Source organism: Centroberyx affinis, unplaced genomic scaffold (genome assembly GCF_046629955.1).
Source record: "Centroberyx affinis isolate AG114_WGS23_722 - 3 ecotype Tasmania unplaced genomic scaffold, CSIRO-AGI_Caff_v1 ptg004508l_1, whole genome shotgun sequence".
NCBI classification, from domain to species: Eukaryota; Metazoa; Chordata; class Actinopteri; order Beryciformes; family Berycidae; genus Centroberyx; species Centroberyx affinis.
Genome location: NW_027282155.1, coordinates 183,432 through 198,298, shown reverse-complemented (window position 1 = coordinate 198,298; position 14,867 = coordinate 183,432). Strand labels below are relative to the sequence as shown.

The following is a 14,867-nucleotide window of genomic DNA, read 5'->3' as shown; positions in this document are numbered from 1 at the left end:
TGTGTGTGTGTGTGTGTGTGTGTGTGTGTGTGTGTGTGTGTGTGTGTGTGTGTGTGTGTGTGTGTATAAACATATACGTATATTCACAGTCCACTCACCGACAGGACCTCGGTCTCGGTAATGTTCCAGAAAGTCTTCCAGAAATGGATGTCCAGGTTCTGGGTGATGCGTTCAAATTCTGCCCCCCTCAACTCTGGGTCGATGGCGTACTTCCCTGAGGTAAAGAAAGAGCTGGCTGCTACACCTGGGAGAGAGAGGGAGGAGGGATGACAGGATAAGGAGGGTGTAGTAATAGGTATGAGAGAAGAGAAGAGATGGGGTAATGGAAGAAAAGAGAAGGGAATAGAATGGGAGGAAAGGGATCCAGTGAGAAAGAAGTGGGAGAAGAATGCAGGTTGAGATTGGGGAAGAAAAAAAGGTGTGTGCATGGTAAGGGGGAGTAGTGGGAACGGGAAGGTAAAGTGATTGGCATAGACAAACAGAGAAGCTCAGAAAAATGGGAACGAGAATAATGGATTAACAAAGATGGAAAGGGTAGGAAAGAGAGGACATGGAGGAGAGAGAGTTGGCGTGAGTGACTGGGCGCTAGCACAAAAAACAACATCAGAACACATGAACTCACTGAGACTGCGAAAGAAGGAGAGAGAAAGGATAGGAGGGAGAAAGAGTGGCAAAAGAGTGCTAAAACATGGCAAACTTTGTAGCTTCAGAGGTGTGGGTACGAAAGAGAGCAGTGGTCAAACCCATCAAGTTGAATTGTCTTTTCTCCACTCACGGCACTAAAATTTTTATTGACTATGCATCAGCCAATTGCCACAAGACGGTTAAGATTATATTTGTGATAGTGCCGTGAGACAAAAGCTTTTGTGATCTGCATGGATTTTATTGCCAGTGAAATAGAGGCTGCATTCAAATTCTGTCCTGCTTCCAATGCATCACTTACAAAGGTCTATGCAAGAGGGCAAGGATAGGCAGTAAGGAAAGGGAAAGGTTTGCACTTTAGATAAGATGATTGCAGCTTCAGACCGCTCTAGACTAAGTGCTAAAATGCAAATTCAGGACAGCTAATGCAGCCTACTGTGCTGTGTGTAGAACTATTTAGGGTGACAGGGTCTGCGTGACAGATGCAGCATCTTCACTCATTCATAGTGCCTCTCAATTCACTACAGAGGACTATGGTAGAGGTGTTACAGTACACTCACCATACGGTGCAATGCCTCCTGCTTCCACTGTGGCGCAGCAGAGAGCACAAGAAACCATAAGAGTTGGATTCGATTCCTTTTTGAATGTTCAATATTTACGTGTGTGTGGGTGCGCACGTGGAAATGTGTATACGATGGTGCGTGTTCTTCCATCTCTGCCTCTGTACATATCTGTGTGCGTGTTCAAAACATTCTGAAATATACATGAGGTATATCAGCTAGCCCAAGAGACTCCAAAGGATGAAAGAGCATCTACAATCCAAAACACATAACATCAAAAGGTACACAGTCGAGGGCCGAGGAGCTATGTAGCAGAGGCGTGGCTTATGAGCATGATCTGTGAATGAGAATGAAGTGGCTGGGTGATGGTGGGTGCTGCTGAAGAGAAGATGACGCTGACCTATTCCTGACTGATGGCGTCTGTAGTTGTCTCCAAAGGCCACAAGGCCAATGGCAATGGTCTGGAGACAGGGCCGGATGGCTGGAGTGAACTGGAGGGAGGGAGGAAGAGATGAGGAGACAGAGACAGAGAGAGAGACAGAGACAGGCTTCAACTTCTAAAACACTTTTTATGTTCCATTTAAAAACAAGTAACAACAAACTACAATGAAAACTAGAATCATTCAATCAAGCAGAGAAAGTGAAACATATCACAGTTAACGAGAGAGAGAGAGGGGGAGAGAGGGAGGAGGGGGGTATCAGATGAGAGCAAGACATGAGAAATTGATGGAGCCAGTACTAGGGAGATTTCATCATTTTTCCCTTTGCTTTATAGATTGGTTTTGACCTCCCCGTCCACTGAAGGTTCAGCCTCTCCCTTCAAACTCAACTAGGAACAGAGGCCATGGCCGTAAAAACAGACCTTGTGTTTGGAGGAGAATTCCCTCCCTACCTCTATCCACCCATCCGTCTCCTTTCCTCCCTCCATCTCACCTGAAGGTTAAGGCAGCAGGTGCTGTGCATAACTGAGTATTCCCTCCTCTGCCTTTTGAATTTAACACTCCCTACCATTTTCTCTCTCTTTCCTTCCTCAATCCCACTATTCTAAGGGGTCAGGAGTCTGGCTGAAAAAATGCATTTTTCTTTTTTGTCAGAGTGCATTTTTTGGCCCCTTAATCTGGGGTATTTTATGTATTTTCAGGAGCAATTTTATTAAACTACGAAAGAATATATTTGCATTGCATATTGGTAAATAAACACTCAATTTGCACGACTAAGATTTGTTTTATTTTGAATCGCAATATTCCATGCTTCCCACACTTCTTTCCCACTGTTGAAAGCTCACAATAGGCCTTATAGAAGAGGCTGGTGGAGTTTTCCCAAACTCTCTGCCTCAAACCAGTCCATCTTCCACCTTGTGACTGTTTTTTCACTATATTGGTCGTTTTATTTTTTGTTGACACAGTGGTTTGTGTGAGGTCGGCGTTTTCATCTCCCGCTTCAGGCTGCGTACTCTGTTGTTTTCTTATCAAAACCTGCTCCATTTTTCTAGCCCAGAAAATAAGGTAACAAATCCTCTGCCTGTAGCCTCCCATGAATCATCTACGGAGGCCCACAGGGGACAGGAGTTGCATTCACGTGTGAACTCAATGAAAAAAAGAAAAAAAAAATGTGTACAGGGACGCAATGCAAACAGAAGTACTCCTAATTGTTGGAGGCATTTTTTGGCTCCTCATTTTTTTTCCACCAGTTTCAAGGGCATTTTTCCCCCAAACCTCGGTGTATTTCTGACCCTGCCTGACACTATTATCCATGTGTATTTTCCCCCCTGATGTCAATAGGTTATGTACATTTCAAAATTGGTAAATATTTGTTATGTGATAAGCTGGGTGAGATTTTCTGTGACCTCATTCTTGGGGTGGTGTATTCTCTACATGAAAATAAATAAATAAATAAATAAATAAATAAATAAATAAATAAATGATTGAATTTTCTTTTAGGCAAAGTTGGCCATTTGGGTGATCCGCAGCAACAAGGTGAGGGGCACAAGTCCTGCAGGCCCTGTGGCAATGCTGAGAGGCATGGCTTCTGCGTGCCTTAGGGTGCAGTAAATGTATTTTCTCCAAGAAAGGACACAGCCACATCTACGACTGGTTTGGGGGCTGTAGAATGTAATATGTACAGTGCAAGAAGAGGGTGCATTTAAACGATAACTGTACCTATGCAGGCTTCTGGCCCTGTAGATATTGGTACATTCAGCTGCTTGTGTGTATGTGTAAGTGTGTGGGAACTGGTGAGTGTTAGGGTGATTTTAGTTATTTTTCATCTGCATTGTTGCAAGATGTTTCATTACTGAAAGTCAATGTCCCTCTCTCTCACTTGCAGAAGCTGTCCTAGTGTATGATAAAATTCCCTCCCTTTCTTTCTTCCCACTCCTGTCACATCTGAAATCCCAAGTTCAAGCCCTGGAGCATGAGGCAGTCCAACCTCCAACCCACGCTCTTCCATCTTTCCTTCCTCATCTTCCCCCCCTACCCATCCCCGTGTTCCACATCTCATCCCACCTGAAAGCCGAGGCAACGTCCGTAGAAGCAGCCCTTGTGCATGGAGGAGTATTCGCGGATGAAGCTCTGGCTGAGGCCGCTTTCCTCCTGGAAGAAGAGGTTGCCGTGGCTGTTGTCATGCAGCAGGCGCTGGGCCAGGTAGAGCAGGGCGCGCAGCTGGCACAGGGCGCTGCAGTACGCCTCCATCTCCCCGGCATTGTGCGCTGCCCGGAAGAAGATGCTGCGGCGGTTGGTGGTGATGTAACGCCCCTTGTGAATGATGTGGAGAAGGCAGCAACGCACCACCTGGAAAAAGAGAAAAAAATGGTTCAATAATATTTATGGAAAATTGGTGAATTTTGTTACAAAATGAGAAAACCACCATTTCCATGACACCGACTCTTACAAAATGACTAATGACACAAAATTAAAACCAGCTATGGTACTTTTTAAAAAGATAATAAGTGACTTAAATCCCTGGTAAACAAAAGGATAACACTTTTACAAAATGGATCCTCTATATTTTAGAGGTATTGAATGATGAACTCTGAGTAATGACTTAATTCCAAAATGAATGCATAGCATATTGGAAAAAATCTTAAATTGTCATTTCACAGTTTATGGCAAAGCAAATCATAGTTCCTTAATTGTGTAGTTATTAAAGAAGAGTATCTTCTGCGTCTGTTTAAATCGTAATCAAGATTAGTGTGGTAAGCTTGGAGGAAAAAAATGGATGTGTGGCAGCCTGGCTGAATGCAAGCATGTGAAAAGCTTGCTGCTTCAGCGGGGTGTTACGCATTAGTCAGAGCGGCACTGTGGGAATGAGAAGGATTATAAAATCTGGAAATCGAGAGGCTAGAAAACAGAGAAGCATTCATTTGCTAGTCCACTAGATTAATTCAATAGTGGTGGGCTGCAGCCACCGAGGGTCATGATGTTTCATCAATAACAGCAGAAGATAGAGTACAGTGGGGGTAGATATTCTGCAGCTGAGGAACTTTATCTATGCTGATTTGCAACATAAAATCAATCTGTAAAACAAATGGGCTGACCTTGAAACAAAGAGATATCAAGGCAAAGAAGGGATGGTGAGCAGTTTCTCACAGTGTGGAGAGAATATTGATAAGAATGTATGATGGCATTCTCAAACCTGCACTGGCTGGAACAAACACACACGCACATATTCAAGAAGTGATGGTTGAAAGCAGCAGCTCAAGCAGACACACACACACACACACACACACACACACACACACACACACACACACACACACACCCAACAACCTCCCACAGCCCTACCTTGACCAGGGAGCGGTAGCCATTGGCAGGTATGTGTGGGTCAAAGTCAAAGTGGTGGTAGATGGCAGCAAAGCCGGTGATAACAGGCTCCAGACTGCGAGCGTGCTCCTGGATCAGCGTCATGGCGTCCACCAGCCGCCGTGCCGCGTCTCCCTGGGCCCCCTTAGCTCCTCCTGAGAAGAACGTGGCATTCTCCTCACACACGCTGTACACGGTCGCAAACACTGCCTTGGTGTCCATCACTGGGAGCGGTAAGGGAGAGGAGAGGCAAGGAAAAAGTTGAAAGAGACAGAAATTGTTTATATGTGTGTTATATTAACTATGCCACCCTGCTGCTCCCAAATGCATGTGCGAGTTCTTTGTTCTTTTTAAAAAGGCAATAGTTATCATCATTTATTTTCCCAGTGTTTTTAAAACTTGCCTTTAGTTTCAACAGTTTTTCAGTAGCAGAGAGCCCAGCCAGGACACATAAGAGGGAGCAGCCTGATCCCTATTCAGCACCACGCCCATAGTTGTAATCAGCATGTACACACTGTACCAAGCAGGGTATCATTGGATATATCCTACATAATGTTCTCTTACTCCTAATAACTAATCCCCCCCCAATAGCCTGGCTCATGGAGGCTCATTGATTGAAACGTGTTAAGCAAGCCCTGAAATTAAATGATGTAAATCCGGGCTAAGCAGCCAAAATCCACCGAGATCTAGGCAGACATGCATGGAACAGGAGGAGGAAGCCGAGGCCTTCGCTTGCTTCATGCTGCTGGGAACAAACACAGATTAGCAACACACTGACACAACACACTCTCACCCGTAAAAGAGTCCCAAAGGAAGTATAAGACCTTGCATTGAGTGTGTGTTTGTCAACTGTACTCCCGTCTCTGCCCCACGCAACATAAACACCCAGCGCCATGTCCCTCCTGGCTCCCTGCTGTTGGATTGTGTTCTTGTGCTGAGTCACCTGAGACCTCTGTTTCCACAACACTGAGACCTGCGGCCTGGCTGGTACTTACTGTATAGGGTGACTGGCTTGCTAAGAGACCGACGACAGGGGAGCAGGGATGGTGCATACACGATAAAGCAGAGAGAAGGGAATAGAGACAGTAATGCCTCCCGACTGGATGAGAGTGGATCGGGGGGAGAGGGGGACAGAGGGGAGGAAAATAATTTCCTTGTGATTTAGGAGTGCTGAATTGATTAGGCTGCTGGACTCAAGCGTATTTGGCCACTATGGAGAGACAATAGGATAGTGATCGGTTTAAATTTACTCTTGAAGCGATATTTCACTGTGGTAGACCATCTTTATTTATAGCATGCATACCTATGATCAGCTGCCCTTGGAATCAGCAGTCACCCTCCCTCAACTCTTGTTTTTGATAATTTTACTGAGGCCAACGTACAAAACAAATTACACAGAAATCCATGTGTTAGAAGTATCAGTTTCTAGGTCTTCAAAATAAAAGCGAGAGAGTTAATTCTTCACAGATACCCAGGGCGACACAGGGGAGGTAGCCTACACTAAAAAGTGAAAAGACAACCAAAGTGAAATATCGTTTTGAGTGTCAAACTACTAACAGAGCCCTACTCACATATTATTCTGCTCTGCTCTGTCATTCAGTTAAGAGTAATGGGGAAAGCAATCTAAGTTTGCTGGGAGGAATCACAACCTCCTGACATCTGGGAAGACATATTTGTCACACAGTGATGACTTGAAGCACACATACATATCAAAAATCTCCTCTGCCGCTAGCCGTCTCTTCATCTCCCCGTCTTATCTCGTAGTCTCTCGCTTCAATTTCTCTTTCAAGGAGAGCTTTTCTGTCACTTGCTCCGAGGCAAGGCACCCTTCTACTGGCACACCATTCCACATTTGATGCCCGTTTGTCACAGTTAAAAACTCGGGCGAGAAAAATCAAACCATGTCAAGCTGATTTCCTTGGAAAAGTTTTGGGAGTAAGTAAAAAAACTAGACATCGCTTTGCTATAGGCTTGGACTGTGTTCAAAACTTGATGGCAACATATGATCTCATCCAGTGAGGCTTGTTGCATCATGCCCTGATGCCTAGCTATTGACGTGATTTGTCACCCACTCTCTTCCCTCCCCTTGGCCCTGTAATAAAGGCCTTATACAAACACCACCACACCCAAATCTCTCACTCTTCCTCAACCATGTTCCAATACCTCAAACTTTCACCAATAAGCCACTCAGAAACATGATATTGCGGACTTCCCTTCATGTCACTTATCCACCCCCCTCTCTGTTTCTGTCACAAGCCAAGTAGCTATAATTAACCGCACACAAGAGGGAACACTGTGTGTGTGTGTGTGTGTGTGCTGCCACCGTCAAGCCGGTGGTAAATGTCTCATCGAATTTAGGCGGCATTATTTGGCCCAGGGGTATAGTGACCCAGACCAAGACGAATGTGAAGAGGCAAATGAGTGGACTGCACTAGAAATGAGTTTCTCATTACAATATCAAGTTCTATCTACTCTTGCAAAACAAAATGAAGGAGCCTAAGGCGAAATTTCACATTGGTTAAACCGTTTGGAATGCATACTCTATCCCACATAGGCTTGATCCTATGACTTGAAAAGCATGTTCCCTTTATGTTGGAAATACAGCCTCAAAGAGTGCAGAAGTCTAACTTTCAGGGGGAATAAAAACGGGGAGCGAAGGATCAGGGAGGCGCAAAAATGAGTGATCGTGAGGAACCCAGACAGACAACATTTCACTGAGACAGAGACGCTCACCCTGACAGGTGGACGCACTCTGGAAAATTCACAAAGATGAATGAAGTCAGCCTACTTGCAAGTGTCATGTTAACAAACAAGAGAGGGCTGACACCACACACACACACACACACACACACACACACACACACACACACACACACACACACAGCAGTCTAGGATTCTTGCGCCATCAGGCAGTCAGGACTTGGCAAAGAACCAATGGATTACCCGGAGCTTGTGAATGTGTTGAACCTGGAAACACTGGAAACGGTTACTAATTGTACAACAACTCATTAAATCAGAGTAAACTGGAAACACCAGGAGACACACCAAAGTACTTTTATAAATACACACGCACACACAATCACAAATACAGACACAGTCACAGCAATGGTGCCTTAGGGGACACAAAGACTGGTGTGGTCAAGTTGTCACCCGAACATCATGTTGCAGGGCCGGCTACAGCAGTCGAGCCAGTTTTGGCGCACAGCCAAAATTAAAATTACATTGCTTAATTAGAATGGGGGGGGTATAACTCTCTCAGCAGGGCAAGCCAACAGGCCTTATGTTGACAGAATAAGCTAGGCGTGAACTTTATGAACCTATGGATCAGCATAAGCTGCTCTAAAACGTACTTAATGATAATGAAGCCTGCACACATTACATCCTCATCTAACTGCAGGGAGCATATCATATTCTGCAAATGTAATGCAAATGAACACAGTTAGGCAAACTACTCCCATCTCTCTCATCAAAAGCTTACTCGTTCTTACTAGTTCAAGCATGACTTAGCCTAACCTTTACTTGGCAGATGTTAATAACTGGTTCTTAAACTCTCAAAATGTCTTAAACAAAAACACAAAGAATCAATTATCACTACACTGGAAGCTGGATTGTTGTCAACAGATCAAGTCATTGGGGGGAAAAAATGACTCACCTACAAGCCTTATCACCTAAACAATTACTGTGCATCTGCAAACGTTTTTTAATGACTGGACAAACTATGATCTCCGACTATGTATTCACACATACATGACTATGTATTCACATAGTCAAAGAGATGTTTCAGCATCATCCTTTCCTATATGACTGAGTGAAGTGGTCACCATAACCCCACTGTGACCATAAAGCGACACCTGGTCTCTACACATTAAAGATGGATGATAGTGGGCATCAATAAATCATGTACAACAACTAACACCAGCGGCATTACAGACATTTAATGAGTCCTGCAGGGCCCATAGACAGTGTGGAGTGTGTGTTTGTATAGGCTAGCAGCAGGCTGTTGCTGGCATAGCATAGACGCTATATATTAACTACTGTCAAACTGGAAGAGTAAAAATAAAGCGTTTACCGGCGTCCGAGTTCAAGTCTCTGTCCTTGTCTGTCTCCTCTCTTCCACGACAGCAATGAGAGCATGGAGAAAAAGAAAGAGAGAATGAGAGACAGGGGAGGGAGGGGTAGCAGAGAGGAAAGAGATGGGGTATTGCGATTGGAGCTGTTCTCTCTCTCTCGCTCTCTGCCTCTCTCTCTGTCGCTCCCTTGTCTTTCACGTTGTGACTTTTCCCCTGTCTGCCTGTGTTTGTGTCAGCCTGTCATACCCAATCCCACTCAGAGGCAACGTGTTGTCCTTTACTTTCCTCTCTGCTCTTCTCTCCCTCGCTCCTTTTTAAAGGGTGGGGAGGCTAAAGGCACTAAAGACAACCTCGACCCAGTTAACTTTCTCCCTCTGACAGCAGCCTATTTTGCCATTGGCTGTTCAGTTTGCAACTCCCAGTGACCTTCAACCTAATTGTCAGTTTCCATTCAGAGAGACAGTGGCAGAGACACAACCATGAGTAGATGGGATGATCATAATATTTCAATAACCAAGCAGTTTCATTCCATATTAAAAAGGGGGTCCCAATACAAGTAGACAAATTGCAGTAAAATATCCTACCTATGCCAGTGTCAATGTGCATCATTGCTTTTGCATGGATGCGTCAAACATGTCCCAGTTGTGCATCCCTTGATATGCCCAGTGAATAACCTTAGTCTGTATGGGATCGCATGTGGCCTGCACCCATAAGCTGAGCTCTGTGTGTGTGTTTGTGTCTATGTGTACCGTCTCGCTCTTTTTTGTTTTGTTTTCAAAATAGCCCGAAAGAGAATACTGAAGACATAATTTAAAAGTGGACACACATGCCTGTTGCGCATGCGTGCCTGTATACAGCATTACTGTACGACCTTTGAACATTTATGTGTGGATGTTTAAGCAGCTGAGCTGCGCTGCATGTGCAAAGTGTTGAGAAATACTAATGTTTGGCAATGAATGTGGACAACCCGTACTTCCCAAACCCAAAACACTGGGTGGGAATGTACTTGTGGACCACAGCAAATCTGTGGCTGGGGAAAAGATGACCTTAGTTTAGACTAGTTGGTGGATCACAGTCCACAGCTCAAGGAATGGGGATCTGACCCCTCACCCACTCATGGAAACACACAGACACGCACAGAGAAAAACAAAAACACCCAAAGGGCCCCCAATGAGCATGTTAAACATGCTCATCCCTCGAGCCAATTTGTTCAACTGAAAATGGGGATCTAACACAGGTATTTAGGGCATGGGGCATCCTAGTAGCTACACAGGCTTGTGGGTTCCTGACAGGCTCATATCCTGTCTAACATTGTTGCCTACTTTGTTTCATGTTTTCCCATCACTTTCCACTGTATGGTAAAGCAGACAGGCAAAAAAAAAAATAAAGGGAGCAGACTTACTGAGTGCTTTGGAAACTGAAATAAGGCAAATTAAGGCAAATTTCAACAGAAGTTTGCCTTAATTTGACTAAAGCAGATCAGCATTCATTCAACAAATGCAAAGAGAGACGCAAAGAGAATCAAAGAGCTGTACTTCTATCCTGAAGGAAACAACTCATTAAAATTCAGAAATTATAGCATGCTCATATCACTGACAGAGAGCAAGGCTTAAGCTTGCTTCCATTTAGACAAACTTTCAGGAGGTGCTCTGAAGCACAAGGTCTAGTCAAATGTTGAGAAGACTGAGAAATACCCCTAAATGTCAGCATGATTAAAATGTGCCAACTCTTGTCTAGACAATTTCTAACTGATGATTCTCTTGTGTTTTTCCTTATCAAACCTTAACAGACTCTTTCCAGGGAAATGTGCCAGGCGAAGTCTATGAAAACACAGTGGGTGTTCCTCAAAGTAAAATTCACTGTGTCAAAGGAGAATGTTCTCATCTATAAAAGTGGAAAGTCAGTCTTATGTTGAGACTAGATAGTGTTTAAGGTGAAATTTCACCATCTGGCCACAATTGTGGCATGATCCCTCTTATAAGATTACATGGCAGCCTTTTCCTACTCTGCCACATGCCTGACACTGTACAAATGTCATGTCTATAGGAAGCATGCATTAAAAATAGCAATAGCAGTGCACAGGCCCAGTGGAAGAGCGAGCAGCGGGGGCTCTGTAGCGTCTCGGATAGGGCTGGAGGCTGTGACCCCTGTCCCAAACAGACTCCCTTCATTCACACAAGGCCAAACTGAACAACAGGAAACTAGAAACAATGAGCAGCACCACCCCTCCACATAGGACACATAAGGCTTCCCCTCACCGTGTTACTCTAAAAATGCCTTTGCTGAAGTAGAAAACCATATCTCAGATTTTCAGATCTGATGAAAAAGTATCTAACACAGCAACGGTGGTATCGACCTCACACAGTAGGTCAGAGATCAGATAACTTGTTGGCAATGTACATGAAATAAAACTATTACCTCATTATTCAGACACAAAGTATTTCAGTCTCGATATAGGCCTTGGCCTATTCTTAAACAAACTATTCAGAATAGACACTTAAAAGGTTTACAAGCCATAAACAATGTGTAGCATATCATTAGGATCATGACAAGTCTGAGGGAGCCTTTTAAAACTAGGGGTGGTTGAGGTCTTGTTCTGGATGTATTATTGCAGTTAGAGTCAGGCAGTGGCCTAGTTAAAGGCAAGAATAAAGTGACAGAGGGAGTCTGTTTAGCTCACAGCAGCAGATTCATAGTGCCTCCAGCATCCCCTCAAGCATGCTCCTTTCCACAGGCTGCCCATTTTTCACAATGTGTCGGCATGCTGCCTTGTCATACAGACTTAACTAATGGTAGTGTGACCAACGAGACAATATATTTTCTTGACTAAATCGATTTATATATGATACAGCTGCGACTGACCCCCTCCCCCCCCCCTCAAAATGCCACACTCTGAGGGTAATCTACACTCTCTCCTGCCTGTTTATCTTTTGAGTACCTGTTCAGGTGGGTCCTGTCAGTGTCAGCAGCTGAGACTAGGGATACAGAACGTGAAAGAATGAATGTTATTACAGCGCGGAGACATTACTTTGTAGAGACTACAGTTAGGGTCCACTACAGCAAGCTGCGATGGCATTACTACTACCACATCTAACGAACTAAGTTAAACAACTACGAAATGTTGGCTACATATCTACACAGGCTAACGTTACGTGAAGTCAAACTGGGGGGATTACTCGCAATAGTGTACATGATAGCAAAGGAGGTGGCAACGTAATTTCCTCCAGCAAAGCTTTGAAACACCCGGGCCTTTGCATAGATTTCATCAGTGACTCCTCGTTTTGTTGCCATGTAACGAACATAGCAGGCGTAAGCAGCTGAGAGTGGCACAGCGGCTTAAATCCTAGTTGTTCAACTTGGCTGCTGGAGGCCAGCTAGCTGCTAACGTTAGCTAGCGGTTGGTGACAGCTCAGGAGTGTCAAAGGGACCGGTACTGGCAAAGCTACAGGAACGCCGTGACGACGTTGACACGACGCAGAAAACTCACCCACTGGCACCTCTTTATGTTTAGACGAGCGTCTTCCATTCACACCTTTTTCAAGTCTACTATTTCCATTCTTCTTACTCGACGCCATCTTCACCCACTCTGTTTACGCACCGCCTCTTCAGATCTACCCTACATACCTGCCTTGGAGCGATGCCCCGCCCGCGCTACAGAGGAAACCAATAAATGATGGCTTTATTTTCGGGTAGCCAATCGCTGTTTCAAACGGAAGGCAGCTGCCTGCTGCCTTGCTGTCTAGTGAGGCAGTGTCATTTGGAGGCAGCGTTGTTGTATGAAGGTACCTGTAAAGGTAATCTGGATTAAATCGGACTTCCAAGGCAGCAATGCGTCGCGACGTCATGAGATCGCCAAATACTGGCAGCTGCCGTCTGTCAGTTACAGCGGTTATACTGCCGCTTGTTGGTCATTTGGAATAACTGCTTATATATTTTTAGTGATAGTGTTCAGTATAAATTAAAATTTTATATAGATTTAATAAAATAGCTAACGTTAATACTATAACAACCACAATAGTACAGAACATTTACTAACTTAATACCCAAGAACTACAATTAAATATTTAACATGCAATTCAAATGACATCTTCAGCAACTACTAGGTTTACTTTTCATAACCATTTCATTGCTTAGGCTGCAATATTTTTTTGCTTGCTTACAGTTTTAAATGTAGGACTTTCACTTGAGTTATACTGGTAGTTACACTGCAATTAATAGACTATTTCTACTTTTACTAAGAACAGTACTGTTTCTGCTATTAAATAATCAACCATTTTTATAATGATTTTTGTACTTTATTTGAACATAAATATATAACCAATAAAAAAATAACTACATATCTACATAACAAAACACAATTACACTAATGAAACTATATATAATAGTTATATATACAGTAGTTATACAATAATAGTTTTATAAACAATATACAATAACTATATACACAAAAGTCGATGGGTGCCATTGATGGATGTCACATCTGCATCAAACCCGCTGGAGAGCCAGAAGCTTGGTCTTATCGGAACCGCAAGCTGTTCCCTTCCATCCAGCTGCAGGCTGTATGTGACCACAGAGCCAAGTCCAGTGATGATTTGTCGGTTTCCCTGGCTCCGTGCACGACTCCAGGGTCCTCCGGCACAGTCCCTTATCAGCGAGGGGTGTATCCACCACAGGGTACCTTCCTTCTGGGTGATGGAGGGTATCCATGCATGGAGAGGCCCATCTCCCTGGTGACACCTTATAAAAACCCAGTCAGAGGAGTGGCACAACACAGGTTTATTTATTAATTATTTTTCCATATGTGAGTAAAGTATATGAAAGGATTGCTTGCAATAATCCATTTTAACGAAATACTTACCTGGCTTGACAAGTTCAATGCCCATCATGCTAGAGTTCGCCTTGTCTTTGAGCTAGCATTTGGCATGATGAAGACCAGTTGGAGGGCCATCTTCCTCCACGCCCTGGAGGTAGACACCACTTCGTCACTGATGTTGTCATGGCTTGTACAATTCTGCACAACATCTGTGTGAGCAATGGGGATGTCCTACCGGTGGAGGACGGAGAACCTGGCGAAGAGGAAGGAGATGGAGAGATAGTCAGTGGCAGTGACCTGATAGACCAAATTGCTGCTCAGCTGTTTGTCTTGCAGGACCACGTGGGCGACCATGACTATTTAAGTAATATATATTTTGTTATTATAGGAGTAATAGCAGTTGTAATGGTAGTAATAACAGTAGTAACAGTAATAGTAGTAGCCTAGTAGTAACAGTGGAGGTAGTAATACTAGTTGTAGCAGTAGTAGTAATAGTTTAACATTCAGGTTACTTCTACAACATAATTACTGTCTGTTGAATAGCAAACTGGTAGAATTTAGGGATGGGAATGTTTTCACTACTAAACAACAAAAAGTGCTTTTGTCAGCTCAACTTACTTCCATCCATTCAGGGCGCTGTTTTTTGCCCCGTGAAGTCTGGACCAGTCTATAGGCTGGACCTGTATCTGCCGGACCTTAATAAAAGGCAGTGGTATCCTCTGTCGACCCTTTGAAATGGTGAAGTTCAATAATGGTTAACCAACGATCAATCAGTGCATTTTAAATAAATAACTTAGGTTATAACTTACGGGCTTTTAGGTAATTCAATGGTCTGCTTAGTAAGCTAACATAACGGATAGGCTAACCTCAAAAAGTCTGTTTTCAGTGAATCCAAAAGTCGGAACAAATTTCTTAAATAAGCATTATACATCAAAAGAGAATGGATATTCAGTGACTAAACTGTCTCTCGGTAAAAAAAAAT

The 14,867-nt window shown here is 43.7% G+C and overlaps 1 protein-coding gene across 2 annotated transcripts in view; it reads right to left on the bottom strand.

Annotated features, from left to right (window-relative positions):
- Positions 1-12,651, bottom strand: part of lipeb (lipase, hormone-sensitive b) — a 28,092-nt gene extending 15,441 nt beyond the window's left edge. The window contains exons 1-5 of one of the 2 annotated variants that reach the window (XM_071544253.1): positions 12,560-12,651; positions 4,985-5,226; positions 3,707-3,991; positions 1,603-1,693; positions 99-244 (exon numbers count right to left, since the gene is read on the bottom strand). In XM_071544253.1, the coding sequence (XP_071400354.1) occupies positions 99-244; positions 1,603-1,693; positions 3,707-3,991; positions 4,985-5,226; positions 12,560-12,647 (852 nt within the window). In that variant the 5' untranslated portion in view covers positions 12,648-12,651. Of the gene's footprint in view, positions 1-98; positions 710-1,602; positions 1,694-3,706; positions 3,992-4,984; positions 5,227-12,559 lie in introns of those variants that run through there. The other variant, XM_071544254.1, reaches the window with a different exon arrangement.
- Between the last annotated feature and the right edge of the window lie 2,216 nt (positions 12,652-14,867).